The sequence below is a fragment of the Helicoverpa armigera genome, chromosome 5 (genome assembly GCF_030705265.1).
Source record: "Helicoverpa armigera isolate CAAS_96S chromosome 5, ASM3070526v1, whole genome shotgun sequence".
Lineage (NCBI taxonomy): Eukaryota > Metazoa > Arthropoda > Insecta > Lepidoptera > Noctuidae > Helicoverpa > Helicoverpa armigera.
The window spans coordinates 3221597-3240521 of record NC_087124.1 but is presented as its reverse complement, the minus strand read 5'-3'; the positions used below and the strand labels follow the sequence as shown (position 1 = coordinate 3240521).

The 18925-nt window shown below is 34.0% G+C and overlaps 1 protein-coding gene and 1 long non-coding RNA gene across 4 annotated transcripts in view; one reads left to right on the top strand and one right to left on the bottom strand.

Moving 5' to 3' along the window:
• Window positions 1-18925, top strand: part of LOC110384560 (uncharacterized) — a 434794-nt gene that overhangs the window by 412711 nt on the left and 3158 nt on the right. The window contains exon 2 of one of the 3 annotated variants that reach the window (XM_064034679.1): window positions 15412-15426. In XM_064034679.1, coding sequence (XP_063890749.1) covers window positions 15424-15426 — 3 coding nt within the window. In that variant the 5' untranslated portion in view covers window positions 15412-15423. Of the gene's footprint in view, window positions 1-4780; window positions 4939-15225; window positions 15427-18925 lie in introns of those variants that run through there. The other 2 variants (XM_021345887.3, XM_021345880.3) reach the window with 2 other exon arrangements.
• On the bottom strand, window positions 10154-10841 carry LOC135116906 (uncharacterized). The gene is made up of 2 exons (XR_010276478.1): window positions 10644-10841; window positions 10154-10381 (listed from the first exon to the last, which is right to left on the bottom strand). It is a non-coding gene; the product is annotated as an uncharacterized LOC135116906 (long non-coding RNA).

The window sequence follows — 18925 nt, the reverse complement described above, 5'->3', positions numbered from 1 at the left end:
ATTATAAATTTAGCTCGTAATGGATATAATATTGTGACCTATTGGGAATGCTATAATATTGCGCACCTACTATTATAAATTTAAAAAAACCCCCGACCCAAAAAAAGTACGCAATAATTATGACAAAAGGTTAAAAACGCTTAACCCTATAAAAAGCAAAAAATAACTTTTAACACTACGTAAACTAAATTTTGTCGTGTCGGGGGACCGCTCTAATTCATTACTTTAGATACGTTTTTTTTTTTAAACGAATGTTGTAATTAGGTAGGTTTGATTAGATTTATGTAAGTATTTATGAAGGTAAAAAGCGGTCCCCCGACACGTCAAAATTTAGTTTACGTAGTGTTAAAAGTTATTTTTTGCTTTTTATAGGGTTAAGCGTTTTTAACCTTTTGTCATAATTATTGCGTACTTTTTTTGGGTCGGGGGTTTTTTTAAATTTATAATTTAATTTTATTTCATGCTTTTTAAAGGAGCTCCTTAATTTTTCCTTCTTTCATTTAATTTATTTTATCTTAAGATGTGATCGCTATATGCGATCTCGGCCAAAGGAAGCTGTTTAACAATCCTCATGACAAACTGGCTCTGGGAGAATTGCACAGATTGAGAAACAATAAAGATTATCCTTTGGACATTCTAGATTTTCAGCAAAAATATAAATCGGTTTATCCGTTTTATTCCGGCATTTCAGGGTTTCATCCACCACATCCCATTTCCAGCATCAGGTTCTCGTCAATTAGAAACATGAAGAGAACTCGTCAAGACAAATTCAACGAGCCCAAACTCGATGGGTTTACTAAAAGGCAGTTCAGGGTTACGTCTCCTACCTTCGAGCCCTAACAGCAGACCAGCTCAGTGGTTCCAAAAGACATTAGTGTTTCAAATTTCAGATCCCACATATACTTGCAAGTAAACTGAGCGTGTAACATTCCTATGACATCTAGCAAACGAGCTGATGACCTTGAAGACCTGAACCGATTTCCACCAAACATAGCTAAGAACACTCCCGACTGACATACCTTTTAAACAAAAAAAACCGCATTACAATCGGATCATCCGTTTGGGAGCTACGATGCCACACACACACACACACACACACACACACACACACACACACACACACAGACACGTCAAACTTATAACACCCCGTCGTTTTTGCGTCGGGGGTTAAAAATAGCGATTTAAAGCCACATGCAGGTATTATATACTCACACACCACATGTTTTTCTTTGGATTACATTATCATCATCATCATCATCTCAGCCATAGGACGTCCACTGCTGAACATAGGCCTCCTCCTTAGATCTCCAAGTATATCTGTTGGAGGCGACCTGCATCCAGCGTCTTGATTACATTATATTTGGAAAAAAAACATGTACTTAGTAATGTACTTAAAATTGTAGATCGAATATTGTTTATCAATCAGAGTCTGTTCCCCTAGCCATTTTTTTTATTACTTGTGGGCAAATATCTTTAACCAGTTGTTAAAAGCATTAAATATAGAAAATCGCTCATGTCCTGGCCACAATCTATTCCGTGGATGTAAAGCAGAGATAATGGTGCTCATATCGATTCAGAGGCTCCCAGTGACCCTGAATTCGGGGAAAATGTCGGATTTCAGGAATTCATTTCATTTCATACATATTTGGCAACTTTATAAGTACAAATAAATACATTTAAAAGTTCCTATTGTTTTTGTGTATACAATATTTGAGTAGAAGAATTAAAATATATTTTCAAAGGCTTTCTTTGGGATATAAAGATGACCCCTTAAAATATAATTTAGTTCATCAATTAATAGTACCAAATATTATTTGTTGTCTAGTACAACCAACGACCAATTTAATCTAATTTCATCTCTAAGTAAAATTATCTTAGTAAAATGAAATATCTTCAGAGATATTTAGATATTTGTTTATTTATGTTGATAAGTACATACACGTGTTTCTTGTTTGCCCATCTTTGCTTCTTCTGGTGCCCTTTGTTTACCAGGGCCGCGGTTGCTCTTCCGAACAATCCTGCCGCCTCATCCTATCGTAGTCTATTAAATGATTTTAGGGAGAAAAACTTAAACATGATTATACATCAAAGACTTTGATATCCATAAAATGCTTTTGTTCCATTTCTATGGTGTAAAAGCAGACTGCTGTGACCCTTAAAATCATCTGATCTATAAGTAACAAAACATGAACTATCTAACTCTATCTATATACTTCGAAATTCGCATAAAATACCCCATTTTGCTACTAAGTATACTCATGAACTTGGTTCAATCACAAAACTCCCGGTAACTTACTACAATGATCGTTTGTCACGCCATGAAGGAAAGAGACACGTATATTTTAAGCTAAAGAAAGAGCGAGATGACAGTATAAATAACTGTTTTATCTTTGACGTTTGACGGCAGAATGGTTTAGGAGCTCGCTCGGTATCAGGCATGGAGAACAAAATGACTAGCGGAGGAGCCATAACGGAGAATCTCTTAAGAAAGCAGCTCACTAAAATGCGGGTGTGCGGGGGACGAGGAACGTTACTGTCTCCGCCCTTATACGCCACCTTTGGACAGGACCATTTTTTGGAACATCAAAAATCGTTGACACATGTCTCAAAGAACCTGACAGCCTCATTAGTTCGTATAACGACCTAGAAGAAGGCGCCTGACCTACCTGCATAATCAAATCAAATCATCTTTATTGTCAGGCATCAAAGGCCCATAGATACATACCTCAAAACTAGCATACATATGTTATACAAAATTTTTTGAAAATAAAACTTAAAACTATGTTATCACACTACACTTATGCACTATATCATAATGGCATCTCCACTCATCTTACCTTACTCCGTGGTATTAGGTATCTATTACAAAACGTGAATATATTAGCAGTAGAAATCTTAATAAGGCTTATCTTTGATGTACAGACGAATAATAAGAATTCAATGGAATTGGACTGATGACTTCATTTCACTTTATGTTCCTTTTATTTTTAGGTCAAGAACGTTTCAGAGGGGAGGCAAAAGTTATTCTTGTTGGAGATGGCAGTCCCTTTGACTTGAAAAAAAGAACATGAGTTTCAAGACATGTGGCTGAGTGTACAAGATTTGAGTCATGATTGGTCTAAAGATTTGTAAGTATATTTATTTTAATTAAGTTTTAAATTAGTTTGAAGAAAATAGGTCACAAGCTTGTTACATAATCCTTAGGTAGGTAGTTCATAAGGCTGAAGATTTTGTTTATTTGTTTGATCGAGCTAATCTCAGGAATCATTAGATTGATAAGAAAAAATATTTCACTGTTAGATAGTACACTTATCGAGGAAGGCTACAGACTACTTTAGCCAGATGCATGCAGTAATTCCCAAGACGCTTGAGTTAAAACACCGGCGTAAGCTACTTATAATATAGGTATACACAGATTGAATATTTATTAATTTAAATTATGGGAAATAAATCGTATAGAAAAAGTTACCTACATAGCACAATAATGCTGTCAGCATCAAGTTACTAGTAATATTTTCTCGGCGCTAGGTTATTTTTCAAACACGCCAACACAATGAAGTTCATGAGAAATTATTACGAAAACATACCAATAATATTGCAATATAGTTTGACGTGTCAGTGTGTTATTAACGGGTAATATAAACATCGTAACGGTAGATTCTTGTAGTTTTTTTTTCTTTTGACATATTGAATGGACTACAGAGAAATTGCTGATGTAATGAGAGGTCAATGAACTCGCTTCTCGATCGCGAGGTCTTTGTATGGTCCAATATTCATATTTTAAGTGCATTATTTTCCTGTTATGGTATACAAGTGGTATAGTAGAGGTAATATCAAAAGCTGAAGCGTTTGTTTGAACGCGGAAATCTCTGGAACTACTTGATAGGTTTGAAACAATCTTTCAGATTTCGAAATTTTCTGAGGAAGGTTTTAACTACCCTGGGACTACACTGGGAAATGAATAAAACGCTGGTATAATCTGGAAATAATTTGGTATTTAAATAAAATTGTTTCCATACGTATTATTCGACGAGATTCTAAGCTTTTAAACCTCCTAGACGAATAATTAATCAAACTACAAGAAAGTACTAGTTTTTCTATCAATAGTTTTTGTTGGATTTATCTATAAAAAATTGGCGTGCTCTAATTAAACCTCCGTAGAAGAACAAACCTTAAATTGATCAATTTATTGAACTTTATAATCCGCTATTTACATTAATTCTTCCATCACACATAGGTACTCTTTACAAATGTTGATACTTATAACTTCACCTAACTATGCCCGCCATGGTATAAACATAGCTCCCATATTATGTAAATCCAGGGCAAGTACCAGCACGTTCTTAACTACGTATAATTTATAGGTGTTTATGATAAGAGAGAGTTGCAATTCATAAGAGTAAGCGGTTTTAAGCTACGGTGGCAATTGTGAGATGAAAAGTGAATTTATGTCAATAAGATGGAATACTCTTCTTGAACTCGAATTAAGAGTATGGCTGTTATTATTATATTGATTTAAAGTACTTTCATCAGAAAACAGTAGTACTACACTAACAATGTTTGCTGAATATAATAAATACAAATAGCACAAAGTTTTAATTCTATTTTTGTGGCTGATTTGATCCATGTATTATCCATATAATAAAATATATCTTAAAATTAATAATCACAATTACGTATAATGCCGTGCAAAATAATTTTTATAACACGCTACCGCTTGTGAAACTCGCTGTACGCTTATGTCTTATACCAAATACCATACGTCACTTATCTCCAAATACAAAATCGCACACTATCCTCGCAGACGCGGGATGTAGTTGAGTGGAATTTTATTAAAAATCGACCATCAGTTTTGTATGTGAGTGGAATAAACTGACGAACAGTAATTTTTGTGTAATAATGAAGACGCCTTGCGTTTTACCTGGATGTTCTATTTTCGTAAGTTTTTTTTTTATCTTGTTTGTTATGTGATATTTTTAAGGTTATGTTTTTATCGTTTTATTTGGTGTTAAATTATGTTATTGAGATATGCAGGTACATGAAGTGAAACTTTAGACAGTGTTGGAAAATAAAGGTTAGATTACCTAATATATTTTGCTGCGAGTTATTTCTTTTATTTGAAATATAATTTAAATAGGAGTAGTACCTACCAAGGCTATATTTGGCTTCAATTAATACATGTATGAGTTAAAAATTTAAAAGTTACAAAGTCCATCTTTTTATTCCCTAAATTATTGTATGTGGCGCAGTAATAATATAGTGCTGAACTTAGAAATCTACAGTTTTATTCCAAGAACATACCAAACGATTATATTTTATAGGAGTGCAGTAACAACTGAAAAAATATTGCGCGGCAAAGTAAATACTTAGCATGCACGGCTCAAAACGTAGTAATGTTTTTGTCAGTTTTTACATTAATGATCCTTAGTTATACAGAACAAAATAATATGCTTGGACCTTTAACAAAAATGTTCCTTAAGGATGAAACAGTCGTCTATTTCAGTACTTATTACAAACAAACAGGAAATAATATGCAATAAATATAACAATTATATTACAATTTTGATACAAACAGGAAATTCATTCGTTCGTAAATATAGCTGTGCATTGTCATATTACCTAAAAGAAGGTTTTTTTTTTTCATTGGCATTATTTTACATTTCGCTTTTAAAAACTTTTTTTAAAGTTTGTATTTTTCTCACAGTACGTTCAATGTTACAGTTTTCCTATTTAATTTACTTTTATGTAATTCTATTTTACTTTCTACATATATTTTTTTCATATTTTGTACAGTATTGCAAATCAAAATTCAACTCGACTAATCTTGCACGTCAAAAATTGCATTACATTCATCCAAAAAACAAAAATACCAAGATAACATAAAACCTCTTATCGACATAGACTAGGTAAACTTTGGAGAAAATGCGCGGTATATGGGTCATTTAGATCAACGCCATAGATAAGATAGCACAGACTATCACTGTTCTTGCGCCTGAGCATTATAAACTGACCAAGGTTGTTATTTTCTTAGTACTACCAGTTATTTTCCTAAAACGTGGAAAATATGTTGATTACATAAGTATTTCATTTTAAGTAATCAACAGACAGATTTGAGTATAAATATGAGCTAATTAGAATCGTCAAAACAGTACAGGAAATGATGATAATGATATAAAGTAGGTATTGGGCGATGAAAGACATAGAAAGTAATGTTTCTTATTAAATGACTTTAGACAAAGAAATATGGATAAAATGATATAAGCAGAAGAAGTAATACAAAAAATGTAATGACGTTATACACAGAACTATGGAGAAGATGATATTATAAGCAGAGTATACATAAGAGTTTGGGAGCATGTCAATGCTGCGCCGATTCCAAATAGTACTTTGGATTAGGGCAAGATGATAATGGTGTTAAGATTGTTTAAATACCTTCTCAAAAGTAAACTCGTACTTCTCGTCGTCGTCGTACTTATACCTAAAGATCATTATAAAAAGAAATACATCAGGTAAGAAAGTATGTGGTGAAATTGTTTACTTTCCACGAACACTATGGGCCTTACTACAAAAACTTTAAACCCTGTCTTACACTTGTCTAATAAAATTTTGGCTGCAAAATGAACCATATGTCAACGTCATAATTTGACATTTTTTTAGACAAGGCATAAACTGACGTTTAAAAGTTTTTGTGGTAAGACGGTATGGGCCTTACTACAAAAACTTTAAACCCTGTTTTACACTTGTCTAATAAAATTTGGCTGCAAAATGAACCATATGTCAACGTCATAATTTGACATTTTTTTAGACAAACTTTTAAACGTCAGTTTATGCCTTAAACTGACGTTTAAAAGTTTTTGTGGTAAGACGGTATATGTTTTGCTTCACCAAAACAGTGTGTATCAGATAAAAATAGATTTCGAATATACACTCCATTATTTTGATACTAACCATCGGTGTTTCCCCGAAAATAAAACAAACACCTTAATAATGTCTTAACAAGAAAATACTCCGTAAGTTCAATGGCCATAGACTTGTTATTTGTTAGACATAACGAGATAAAAATGAAGGCAATTACATGATTGTGACGTTAATACTGAGTCATCAGCATTATGTTGTATAACTAGCTTCTGCCGACGACTTTGTCCCGTCAATACTTCCTTTGGACTAAATACTGTTCAATATATTTTTTAAAATTTCTTAATTATGGAGCCTCGTTAAATCTTATCAGGTTAGGTTAAGAAGTATTTCCTTGCCTAAAATTATCCCATAATCATCTTGGAGGCATCTGCTTCCGAAAAATTCTCAATCTGTTTTGCCATCAAAGCGTGGTACCGTTGCAAACAAACGAACAAATTTTCACTTATAATACCACAAGAGCTTCAAAATTATCGGGTATTTCCCGATAGGTTCGTTGCAAACAAATGAAGGAGTCAAGTTTTTCAGGTTAAAAAATCACGAGCGCGAAGCGCGAGTGATTTTTCCTGAAAAACTTGACGACTTTATTTGTTTGAACCTTGAAATGCCAGATAATTATGAAGCTCGTGTGGTATTCGGGAGATTATTTTTCCGTCCCAAATGTCGGCCACAACCTGTCAGTTTGACGTAGCAACGACCAGAGAAAATATTCAAAAAATTTTCAGTATAATACCATGTAGGTTGTACCACGTGACGTCGAATGGTGCAATTCTATTGGTCGATATTTGGGTCGGAAAAATAATCACATTTATATATTAACTAGTAGAGATTCTAAACAAATCATGATTCATTAATGCGTCTGACGCTTGACACTAGTGTTTCGATTATAAACCGATTAGCCTGGATGATTTAATTACGATTTAATTAATCGCTGGCTCGGATAAAGATTGAAAACTGGTTGAGTTAAATAAAACATAATACTATACATAATAATACTATAAACAAAATATGTATAGATTTCTCTTGTGTAGTGGATATATAACTTTGAAGTCATCATCATATCATAAAGTCTACAACTAATTATTATGTATTTGTAAATAAAATCGGCAAAACGTGAGTTGAACTAGCTTACTGAGGCATTTGTTCTAAGATTTAGGTACATAGTTGCTTCTGAAAGTAAAAATGAAGTTAGAACACAAAATATGTGTCGCTCTAGAATGCTAACATTTTTGTTTGAAGCTGTAGAATGCTAACATTTTCATCGTTTGATGTTCATTCCCTAGATTTTGATCAATACGTTTGTCACAAACACGTTTTTGCGGAAAACACAATAGATAGATAGAGTTCTTTAAACATAACGTATGTATGTAGATTGTAGGTACCTATATTTTCCTGTCCTTTACTATTCCTCTGCTAGGGAAGGTTTCAAATGCTCCTGAGCGGTAAGGATGAGGTCCATTTTCACCGACAACTTAAAGGTCCATTTTTAGGGTTCCGTACCTCAAAAGGAAAAAACGGAACCCTTATAGGATCACTTTGTTGTCCGTCTGTCTGTCTGTCTGTCTGTCTGTCTGTCAAGACCCTTTATCTCAAGAACGCGTGGACGTATCAAGCTGAAATTCACATGAAATACTCAGATCTATTGTCCCTTTAAGCTGTGAAAATATCAAACTTCTAAGCCAAGCCAATCGAAAGATACAGCCGATTATGTCGATATTTTCAACAAATTTTCGACACTCGCAAAGGAATCAAAACCTACAGGATACTTCCCGTAAACTCAGAGTCTTGAAACTTGGCATGAAGCATTGTCATATAATGCAAATATAGGAAAAATTACGAAAATCTCGTTTTTTTAGTTATGTAATGTAAAAAAAAATATTTTAATAAAATGAAACTTACTACCTTATTTCTCACAAACGAATAAAGGTATCAAATTGAAATTTATACCAAATACCTAGGTCTATTGTCCCTTTAGGCAGTGAAAAAATCAAACTTCTAAGTTAACGCGATCAAAAGATACAGTAGTTATACCGACACCTTAGACGAATTTCCGTCACACGCTAGGGAATCAAAACCTACAAGGTACTTCCCGTGAACTCAGAATCTTGAAATTCGGCAAGAAGCACCGTTATATAGTACAGATAAAGGAAAAATTGCGAAAATGATAAATTTGAAGTTACATAAAATATTATCAAATCAAATCAAATATTTTCCTCATTTCAATGGGGAATTTAAACGACCAAGTTTGACGGATTTGAGAAAACATTTCTTTGTAGTAAAAGAGTATACTCGCCGTTTATTTCCATTGTCATCAGGTCAGGATCTGATGATGGAAATCCTGAGAAATCGAGGGCAACTATCAGAAATTGTAGGCATGCATAGGATTAAAACTTGATTCTCAGATGTATGTCTGGTGATACTATCAAACAGTAAAGGTTTAGAGCTTACCTGATGATGGAGACGTGAGAAAGTCGAGAGAACTCCTCAACGGTATGTTTTAGTAACAAGTTGCAACATACCGTTCAGGAGTTCCCTCGACTCTCTGTAGTCTCCATTATCAAATCAGCTAAAAACCTTCACTGTTTACCAGTACCCTCAAAAATACCCTCATATGTCTGGTTTTGACTCACGTGCCTACAATATTCAAGAGTTGCCCTCGATTTCTCAGGGTTTCCAGATCCTCATCAGATCCTGGTCATCCGAATTGACATCCTCCTTCTTTATGAAGTCTTTAACAATAAAAACTAGCATTGCAACCTGTACAATCCTCTGAAACTGCTTGTCTTTTATATTTTTCAAACGATCCTGGACATTCGTCTCCATGGAATTTTGATAAAATATTTATATTCAAAGAAACGTCATACCATTCTCCACGATTTAAAACTACTTTGATTCATGTCCGCCAGTTTTTACAAAATGGGTCAGATATGCCCAATGACCTTAATTAGCTATTTTCAATCAGATTTCTGGATGATGACTACAAAATGTTGTATATAGGGTAGACTGGGTACAGTTGTGCCAATTTTCGTTTGAAGACCAATAATTTTGTTATTTTACTAATTAGCTCGCAGAAAAGGAACTTGTATTGCAATTTGGACATTTGTGTACGTAAAAACACTAATATATTGTTCCTTAATACAATGTATTACTCATAACATCAATTTAAAAAAAAATGGGAAAGTGTCACAACCGGCCACATGCCAAGGGCGGTTGTGACATGTATAAACATATATCAAAATGGTCTATAATATCTTTTATTGTAGAAATGTTTAACATAATAAGCTTACAAACATAGTTTTAAAAATCAACAAAACAACATTTACTCTGTTAAAACTTGTAGCTGTAGAAAAGCTTGTAGCTTGAGCTACACGTACGAAATCCCTTGTTTCACTTCTTCATCAGCATCTTTTTATTTTTTGATATAACACTGCGCTCTTTCGGTCTTCCACAAACGTATTCTGGACATCTAAAAGCAAAAAATAATAATATGAAATTTATTATATGTATAGATATTCGTCACAACCGTACCCAAAAAAAATGTCACAACCGTACTCAACGCATCATTTTGAAAACAAAAAATTGCCATGATTTTGCCATATACTTTACGTAAAAAGAAATCACTCGTAATTAAATATTAATGTTCAACTTTTAAAGAAAAAAATAACAAGATAATCTATCTGTATAAAAATAACAGTAATTAGGAAAAGAAATCGAACAAAAATACTTACTTTTGATTGTTGAAAAGCAATGTGGGCTCCTGCTTACGTCAACGTCCTGCGCCGGCTAACGCAATATTGGGGAACGTGCTTAGGCTTGTGAGCCACGTCTTTCTCCCTTATACCCCTCCCCCGTATTACGTATAGTTTCGTTACAATTGCGACTGTCACTATCGTACCCTGGCACAACCGTACCCAGTTTACCCTAAATAACTTTAATAAAATAACTTTTACAAGGTACTGGCCTACTATTTTAGTTATATTATAAAATAAAAAATATTAACTATTTTGGTCTCACAAAATAATCATAACTCTAAACTGAACGGTTGGCGCGAGACTCACTTTTTATCTATACAGGATTTGTACGGAACCCTCGGTGCGCGAGTCCGACTCGCACTTGGCCGGTTTATTCTTAAAACTATTTACCTACTTTTAATCGATGAAATCCATATTACAAAGTGTTTTTAGAAAACTAACGTTTAGGATGTAGTTGAACTTTGGCCTCAGAGTTAGACTAAAATTAATTAAAATAAAGGACAAAGCTAGAGTATTCATGATTTCAAAGGATTAGACAGTATTTATAGAAACTGTAGACGCCAATAGAAGCTAAGCTTTTGTTTGCATTGCTGGCTGTTTATTAAAATGTAAGTAGTTCTCGGAAGATTGAAGAAACACTATCTATATCGGAGTAATATTGTTTGTTGTACAGCTGCTTTATTTTTAGAATATTCTGTAAATTAGTTTCTAGATAATAAGGTAATTTCCCGTAAATTGTTTGAAGAAACCTGGATTATAAAGTCTGAAATCACCAACCGTCATGTGATAAACATTCAATCCTTCTCTGTGTGAGAAGAGGCCTGTGCCTATCAGTAGGACCGAGGCTGATGATGATTATGACAATGTCTGGCATAATCATCATCAGCCTCTTAGATATGGTATCTTATGGGCTCTTAGATATGATTAATGCTCAATCCTTCTCCGTGTGAGAGGAGGCCTGTGCCCAGCAGTGGGACGATAAAAAGGCTGTGACAGTAGATACGGTAGGAAGCGAACCCTTCTTGCGTGAGTCCGACTCTTTATCTTCTTATACTTCCAAACTACAACAACATAAAGTAATTATCCACCAAATCGATGAATTACATTACCACTTAGACCAGCCGTCAATTCTACCTAACACACCGTAAGTAGCGTTCTACCATGTAATCACTAATCTGATAAGCCTGCAGTGTATAGCTAGGTACATACACATACCACGGAGTAAGGAAATATGAAAGGAATTGCCAAAATGCAGGTAGGTCAAGTGCCTTCTAATAGGTCAAATTCGTACAGTGGGCATGACCGAGACGATAATTTCGAGTATACTTAAGGTGTTCGGGTTCTTGGAGATATCTGTCAACGATTTTTGGTATAACAAAAAATAGTCGGGTCCAAAGGTGTGGGATCCAAAGGGCGAAAACAGTAATGTTCCTCGTCCCCGGTGACCCACATTTTGGCGTGCTAGTTTCTCAGATGAATTTCCGTTATGGCACCTCCGCTAGTTATTTCGTTCTCCATAACACATACCAACACTACCGGAGAACTAAGAACGTTCGTATCTGTATCTTATCGATAGATAAGCTACGAATATGCAAGTGTCTTGGGTACTTTTTTGTATTTATGTAATCGATGATAAGAAGTAATTATGTTTTTGTGTATGTAAGGGGAATATTTGTGATATTAAAATAATAAGACTTAGATACACTTACATAGCTTTCTAGGTCTTCTTGGTGTTTAAGATCTTTTGGAAACAATTTTACATGCCAATTAAATGATTAAACAATTAAGTACCTACCTCCTTAACATAGATACCTTACCAACATTTATTTTTATCTTTTCATTGATATCTGCCTAGCGTTTTTCCGACTACCGTCGGCTTACCGGATGCGACTGAGAACCAGCCTATTTGACCTTCACAACCCAGCTACCTGAGGAACCCGATACCGCTTGCAATAAACTGCTACAAAAACAGACTCACTAACAATATTGTATCCATTTAACGAAAAAATTTAAACAATCAAATTGATAACCTCTTCCTTTTTGCGAAGTCTATTAAAAACTACACTCTATTTGTAGATAAAACCTAAGACTAGACGAACAAGTCCAATAAAAGAGCAGTTTCTACTAATTCTCAAACGAGATAAGTACGTAACCCTCCGCCGCTGGTGTTCGCCATTCTCACAATTATTAAGGTTAACGACCAAAATATGACGTTTCAATTAACTTCACGACCCAGTGCCTTAGGCTGGTTGCATGCTCTACTGGATTTTGTAGTGTGAATTTGTATGTGCAGTTTGTGAGTTTTTATATTATTCGATAATATTGTCTATTGTGCTGGAGTGGAGACCACAGACTAGCAAGCGCAGCGTAGGACGTCCACCAACGAGGTGGACAGACGACCTTATAAAGGTCGCCGGAAGACGCTGGATGCAGGTCGCTTCCAACAGGTATCTGTGGAGATCAAAGGGGGAGGCCTATGTTCAGCAGTGGACGTCCTATGGCTGAGATGATGATGATGATGATTGTCTGTATTGGACAATATTATTGAATTGGCTAATATATTAAAAATATAGCTAAGTTATGTCTATGATTGTATTAACACTAAATGCTAGACTGCTCTAGGTATAATATGATATAAGCATTTTTTCAGCACTGCATTAACTTGGTCTGACGTTGATTGCCGTTGACTTTAATTCTAAAAAAGTTACACCTAAATTACATAAGATACAGATTTTTTGTCTCCTTTATAATGACAGTCATTACAAAGCAAATAAGTTTCTAAAAAAAATCGATTTTGCAAAAGAACAGTGACTGTGACGTACCTATGTAAAAACCCTCTATTCACAATTTCATTACAAACAAAAAACTGAAACTTGTATTCACAAATTCGTTAGGTCGTGGAATAATGACTGATGATGACTAAACATTTTTTTTTTTCATTTAACTCAATTTTTTAACTGACTTCTAAATAAGAGGATCTCAGCTTAACCTGTATGAATGTATGTTATGCCGGATTATCTCATACTTAGCTGAACCGATTTCGGTGCGGTTTCTAGCACTGTATTGGTCAAGAGATGGTTTTAAAGAGATATGTTTATTAAAGTCGGTTTATTTTTCTGTAAAAAATTTTTTACAACCACATACCTACAATGACTTTCCACCATTGTCGATAGTGTGTAAGTAACCTTATTGTGTATGTAAGTACATCAAAACTGACAGATCAGAACACCAGTCCACAACAAAGGTTTACGTGTGCTATCTAATTTGCGTGACTTTTCCAACTTTTTTGAGAACAATTGTTTTTTTGTTCGTCGATCGTGATTCGCAATTTGTCAGTATTAGTGTTGTTAGCGATTTTAGTTTGTTATTGTATATTGTGGTATAAGGACTTATGTGATTGTTAATTTGTGGAAGGTATTGTTTTCGCGTTATGTACAAAGTAGGTCAACTTTCATTTTTATTGTGTTGAGGTATGCGTGATGCGGAATACTAATTGATTGTTACGATTGCAGTTACTGTATGATGAATGTGCGGTATTGAATAACTTGTGGTACAATTTTGGCGAGTTAACAAAATGATTGCCGAATATCCAACGTGTGTTCTTTTAAGTAATATTTTTGGCATTTGTGATATTTTTGTATACTTACCTACCACTTGTTGACGCGCTGTGTGTTCCCGTTTTTTTTTTGAGAATTATTAGGTGCTCAGGCTTCAAGTTTTAGATCTCCAATTTTTTTTAAGGTCCGACTTATAAACTAAAATTCAAGACAACAACAACAAGTTACAAGACGATATATCATGCAATTCCCTTAGGCTAAAAACCGCCATCTATTGATATCGGATTGAACTGTTAAGTAGTTCGTTTCTAGAAATTAAAAATGAAAAGATTAAGATTACATTCGACTTCATGGCTCAAATTCTAGTGGGCCCGTACAAAGGTTTTGTAAATAATTGGCACCGACAAAAAGAACCTAATAGGCTTGTCTCATGGTCTACGCCAATCTTATGATTTGATATTAATTATGTTTTTGGCACTTAACTGAAAACTAAAAACATATATTTTTCTCTCGAAATAAAATTTCTACAAAATACGTTGTGTTAGTCACGCTTATAAGTTTATCGCCATTATTCTTTATCATAAGAAATTCTTGATAAAATATAAAATATGTTATCGAGAAACCATAAATTGTAATCGATTTCACGTACCATTTGTATAGTTTTATTGCCAATAGTATCGATATTTAGTAAAATTACAGTAACATTTAGAAGTCGAGTGATCGTCTGTTTGTTAACTTTTCACCCGCAAACCGCTGAACGCACTATAGCATATACAATATCATAATAACATTCTAGACTTAGGTATTTTAATCCGAATATGGAAATTAGTTTTTAAATATTTGATATTACCAAATATTTTTGTTCAATCAATATTCCTTAATAAACATCCGAAAACTGTCTTGTCACACTTAAGCATAAAAGTTAAGGACGCGACATTCTCCACCATTATCGATATCGACATCGACACAATTTTATACCGATTCACAAAAACTACTCGAATTTTTATCTCGATCGAATGCGGAAAACTCGATATGTGAAATGTGGATCGTACATTGGTCGTTGTTATCGCGATAAGACGTACATTCGTCAGGAACTGCCTACAAGATTCCGTCAGGATACCTTACGCCTTCGAGTAGGGGAGACGTTTATTTATTTTTTTATTTGTGCATCATTTGACAAACTAAAAGTGCCAGTTACAATGGTAAATATTAGAAACTCTTTTGTTTATTTTTTATGTGTGTTTGGCCGGTGCTGTGTCGGATTGTGTTTTTAAAGAGCGAATGTTGGAATTTGAATGAGTGAGTCTTAGGTTGCTCAATCTGTGGTAAATTGATTAAGTATGGAAGTAATAGTTGTGTGTAGTTTGAGGTATTTTTTATTGTTATTGGTGTAATATTCCTCAATTTGTCCATTATTTAGAAATTCTGATCATTGTGACGTTGGTCGTCTAAATCGATGCTTAGTTTTAATGTTTTATTCCGACTCAGTGAACAATTTGTCAGTGTGAATGATCAATTAAAATACAATTAGATTGTAATGATGACCATTCGAGAATATTATGAATACCTACCTATTTTATTTATTTAGTGGAACTGTAGAAATCTGTTTAATATTTTATGTTTTTTCTTATTACTTTATTTTCTTTTCCCGACTGATCTGTGGGAATTTTGTCACAAATCACTCTATATATTGGTGAAAGTAGCATGAAAATCAGTCTTTGAGCGAATCACGTTCAGACAGATAAACTTAGCACCTACATTATATAAATGAAATAAGTTTCCATACACAAACAACATTATAAATAGTTTCCTCAACATCTATCTATTGTAGTCTAATCGAATCTTAATGGAAATTAATTAAAACTTGCAGTTCGTTATTTCGATCCAGTAAAGCTAAGTACAGGTCTAGCTAGAGCTAGATCCAGATCAGAAACTAGGTCAAACGGTTAACTACAAATTATAAGGTAAATTGTTTGAAGTTCCTTTCAAAAACAATGCTTGTGCTATCTTGAAAACTAAAGGAAATATAGGGAAATATTTAGTTTGTAAATTCATCTTGTAGATTTATTTTAATTAGAGATGCTTTACTGATTCATTTTGGTATTATAAAGCTAGTTTGTCTGTATGTTTTGCTTGAATGTGGTAATAACGGGAAGTATAGGTCAGTTTTGTATGCCCAATTATTGAGAAAGGCTATACGCTGCTTTTTATCCGGGTGACTGAAGTAGTTTCCACAGGACGCGGGAAAAACCTCTGGCGGAAGCTAGTCAATTTTATCTGATATCCACAGACAATTAAATTTTATACTAGCTATTCAATTGTATAAATAGTATAAAAATATATTTCAATATAAATAAGATTTTCTATACACAAATAGCGTTAACAATAAATAAGAGATTGCCTTTTATGACTCACTCAGAGCCAGGAAACACCTTTTATACTAGACTTCGATGGACTGGAACGGTACACGTGTAGACAAACAATAAATATACTGAAGAAAGTGTCAGTTTGTAGTGACAAGAGAATATATTTAACTAGATAATACTACAGTAAATGAGAGCCATAACTTCCGTCAGTGGTTTCACCCGCGTCCCAAATGAACTCTTCCGCGCATTCTTTTAAAAAGTAGCCTAGAAGTAGTCATCATCGGTAAATGGGCTATCTGAGCACTGAAAGTTTTTTTAATCGATCCAGTAATTCAGATCATAGTACCCAAGCAAACAAGCACACTCTTCAGCTTTACAATTTTGGTAGATAGTACGATGACCAAATAAAAAACAATGGTTATAGCCTACTTATTAACAGTGCTATGTTAGAATAATATAATGTATCATTAACATATTTCCTACAAAACAGTTGCCAGTGGGGTCAAGGACTTTGTACGTAGGCCTATTGACAAGTGAGGTACATTGAGCACCGACACTCGTGCTCATAATCCTCAATTGGACGTAATGGGACGGGTAACCGGCTTTAACTAAAGTAGTTTGTTTACTTTGCATATTAGTAGGATAGTATAGTAAGCAGGCTAGTAGATACACTAGTGTTCTAGTTACAAAAGAGCAGATCGTACATCTTTTGAGGATAATCATTATGAGTGATAGGACTGCTGAATATGCCTCTCTAATTGATTTCCAAAAGGATTGATTGGAAGTGCAGCAGTCAGAAGACAGAAAGTCTACAACAAGTTTTACCAAGAAGATCGGATATCGGATATCCCGGGTAAATGCGTCGAGGAGGCCAGATAGGCAGTTTCTCCACATAAAAAACTGCATGCAATTAGACTGCACGCCAACCCCATCATTTGAATAGCTAGGCAGATCTATGCTTTTTCTTTTGTTACGGTTGTATAGCAAACAGGCCAAAACATTTTTTTATAAATAGTTATGAAATTCTATAAGAAAAAAAAATTCTTCTGTACATAAATAGCCTTATCTCCGAAGCAATGTTTACTACTTATCTAATTTTGTAAAATTCCAATGGATTATCTTATTAGTATTAGCATTTTTCATAGATTAGTCTAATCAAACATGTTTAGTCAAACATATAGCGGGCATGTCTAACAGGATGTTTTTAAGATGTCTAAATTACTGTAACAGTAAATAAATTAGGTACTTGTATATTTTTATGGAACTATTTTTCTATGATAAGGCTGCTAATACGGCAATAAAGATATAGAAAATAAAATAATATAATAGACGAATAAAGAAACGATGGATAGATTGTGTGAAAGACGATATGGCTGGAAAAAAATACAGTTTTGTGGGCATTTCTGACAAAGAAGTATGAAAAAAGATGTTTGACGTAAAAATTTAAATAAGGAGGCACCGATCATGTGCTTGTACAATAAATAATACTGACTGGTAAACTTTTCTTTTGGTTAATTTGGTAGTATGCTCTGAAAAAAATCACACCAGAAAAAAAATATGTTACCAGATCATCATTGGCCACAGAGCATCTAGGACAGATGATTGTGGCAGTGCTTGTCTATGCGGTTATTAGTGCCGCAAGCACTTTATTTTGTGGCTGAATAAGCCAATAGCTGCGCGACACTTTTTACCAGATAAACAAATTGTAATTGCACTGTCAAGATTTATTGTAACCTTTTATCTGCTATCTAGGAAACTGAATTCATTTTCCGCATACAACGCTTTGTTAGAAATCCAAGTCAAAGAGTCCGATATTGGACATTTTATTACAAACTAGCGATCCGCCCGGACTGGTACATTTTTTATTTGTCCGGACAACAACGAACACAATATAAAAATTAAAAAAACTACGTACCGATGTCAGATTTGATGCAGTTGTTTGAAACTTGTGTGTGTATTTGCACGTTAAACTAACTCTGTAGTATTGTGTTTAGATTATAGTAGTTCCATGTTTTTTGCCTTATTTCACTTTGAGAGAACTTCTTTACATGAAAATAATATGTAGCCTATGTCTAGGTAGGTGTAGTGTAGGTATATGTTATTCTGATTAGATTCTGATCTTTATTTATCCATCCAAATCCGTTGTCCGAATACTACAAGGAAAAATAATTTATTGCTATATGCTAGGTATATTATCTAACAATCATAACATTTCTCGTAATAGTCAATACACTTGATCACACTTCAAAATATATCTGTTAGATGACAATAATGACAACATCTAAGTGAATTTTCTTATCAATAGAAAAACTGCATTATTAATGAAGTTTTCATG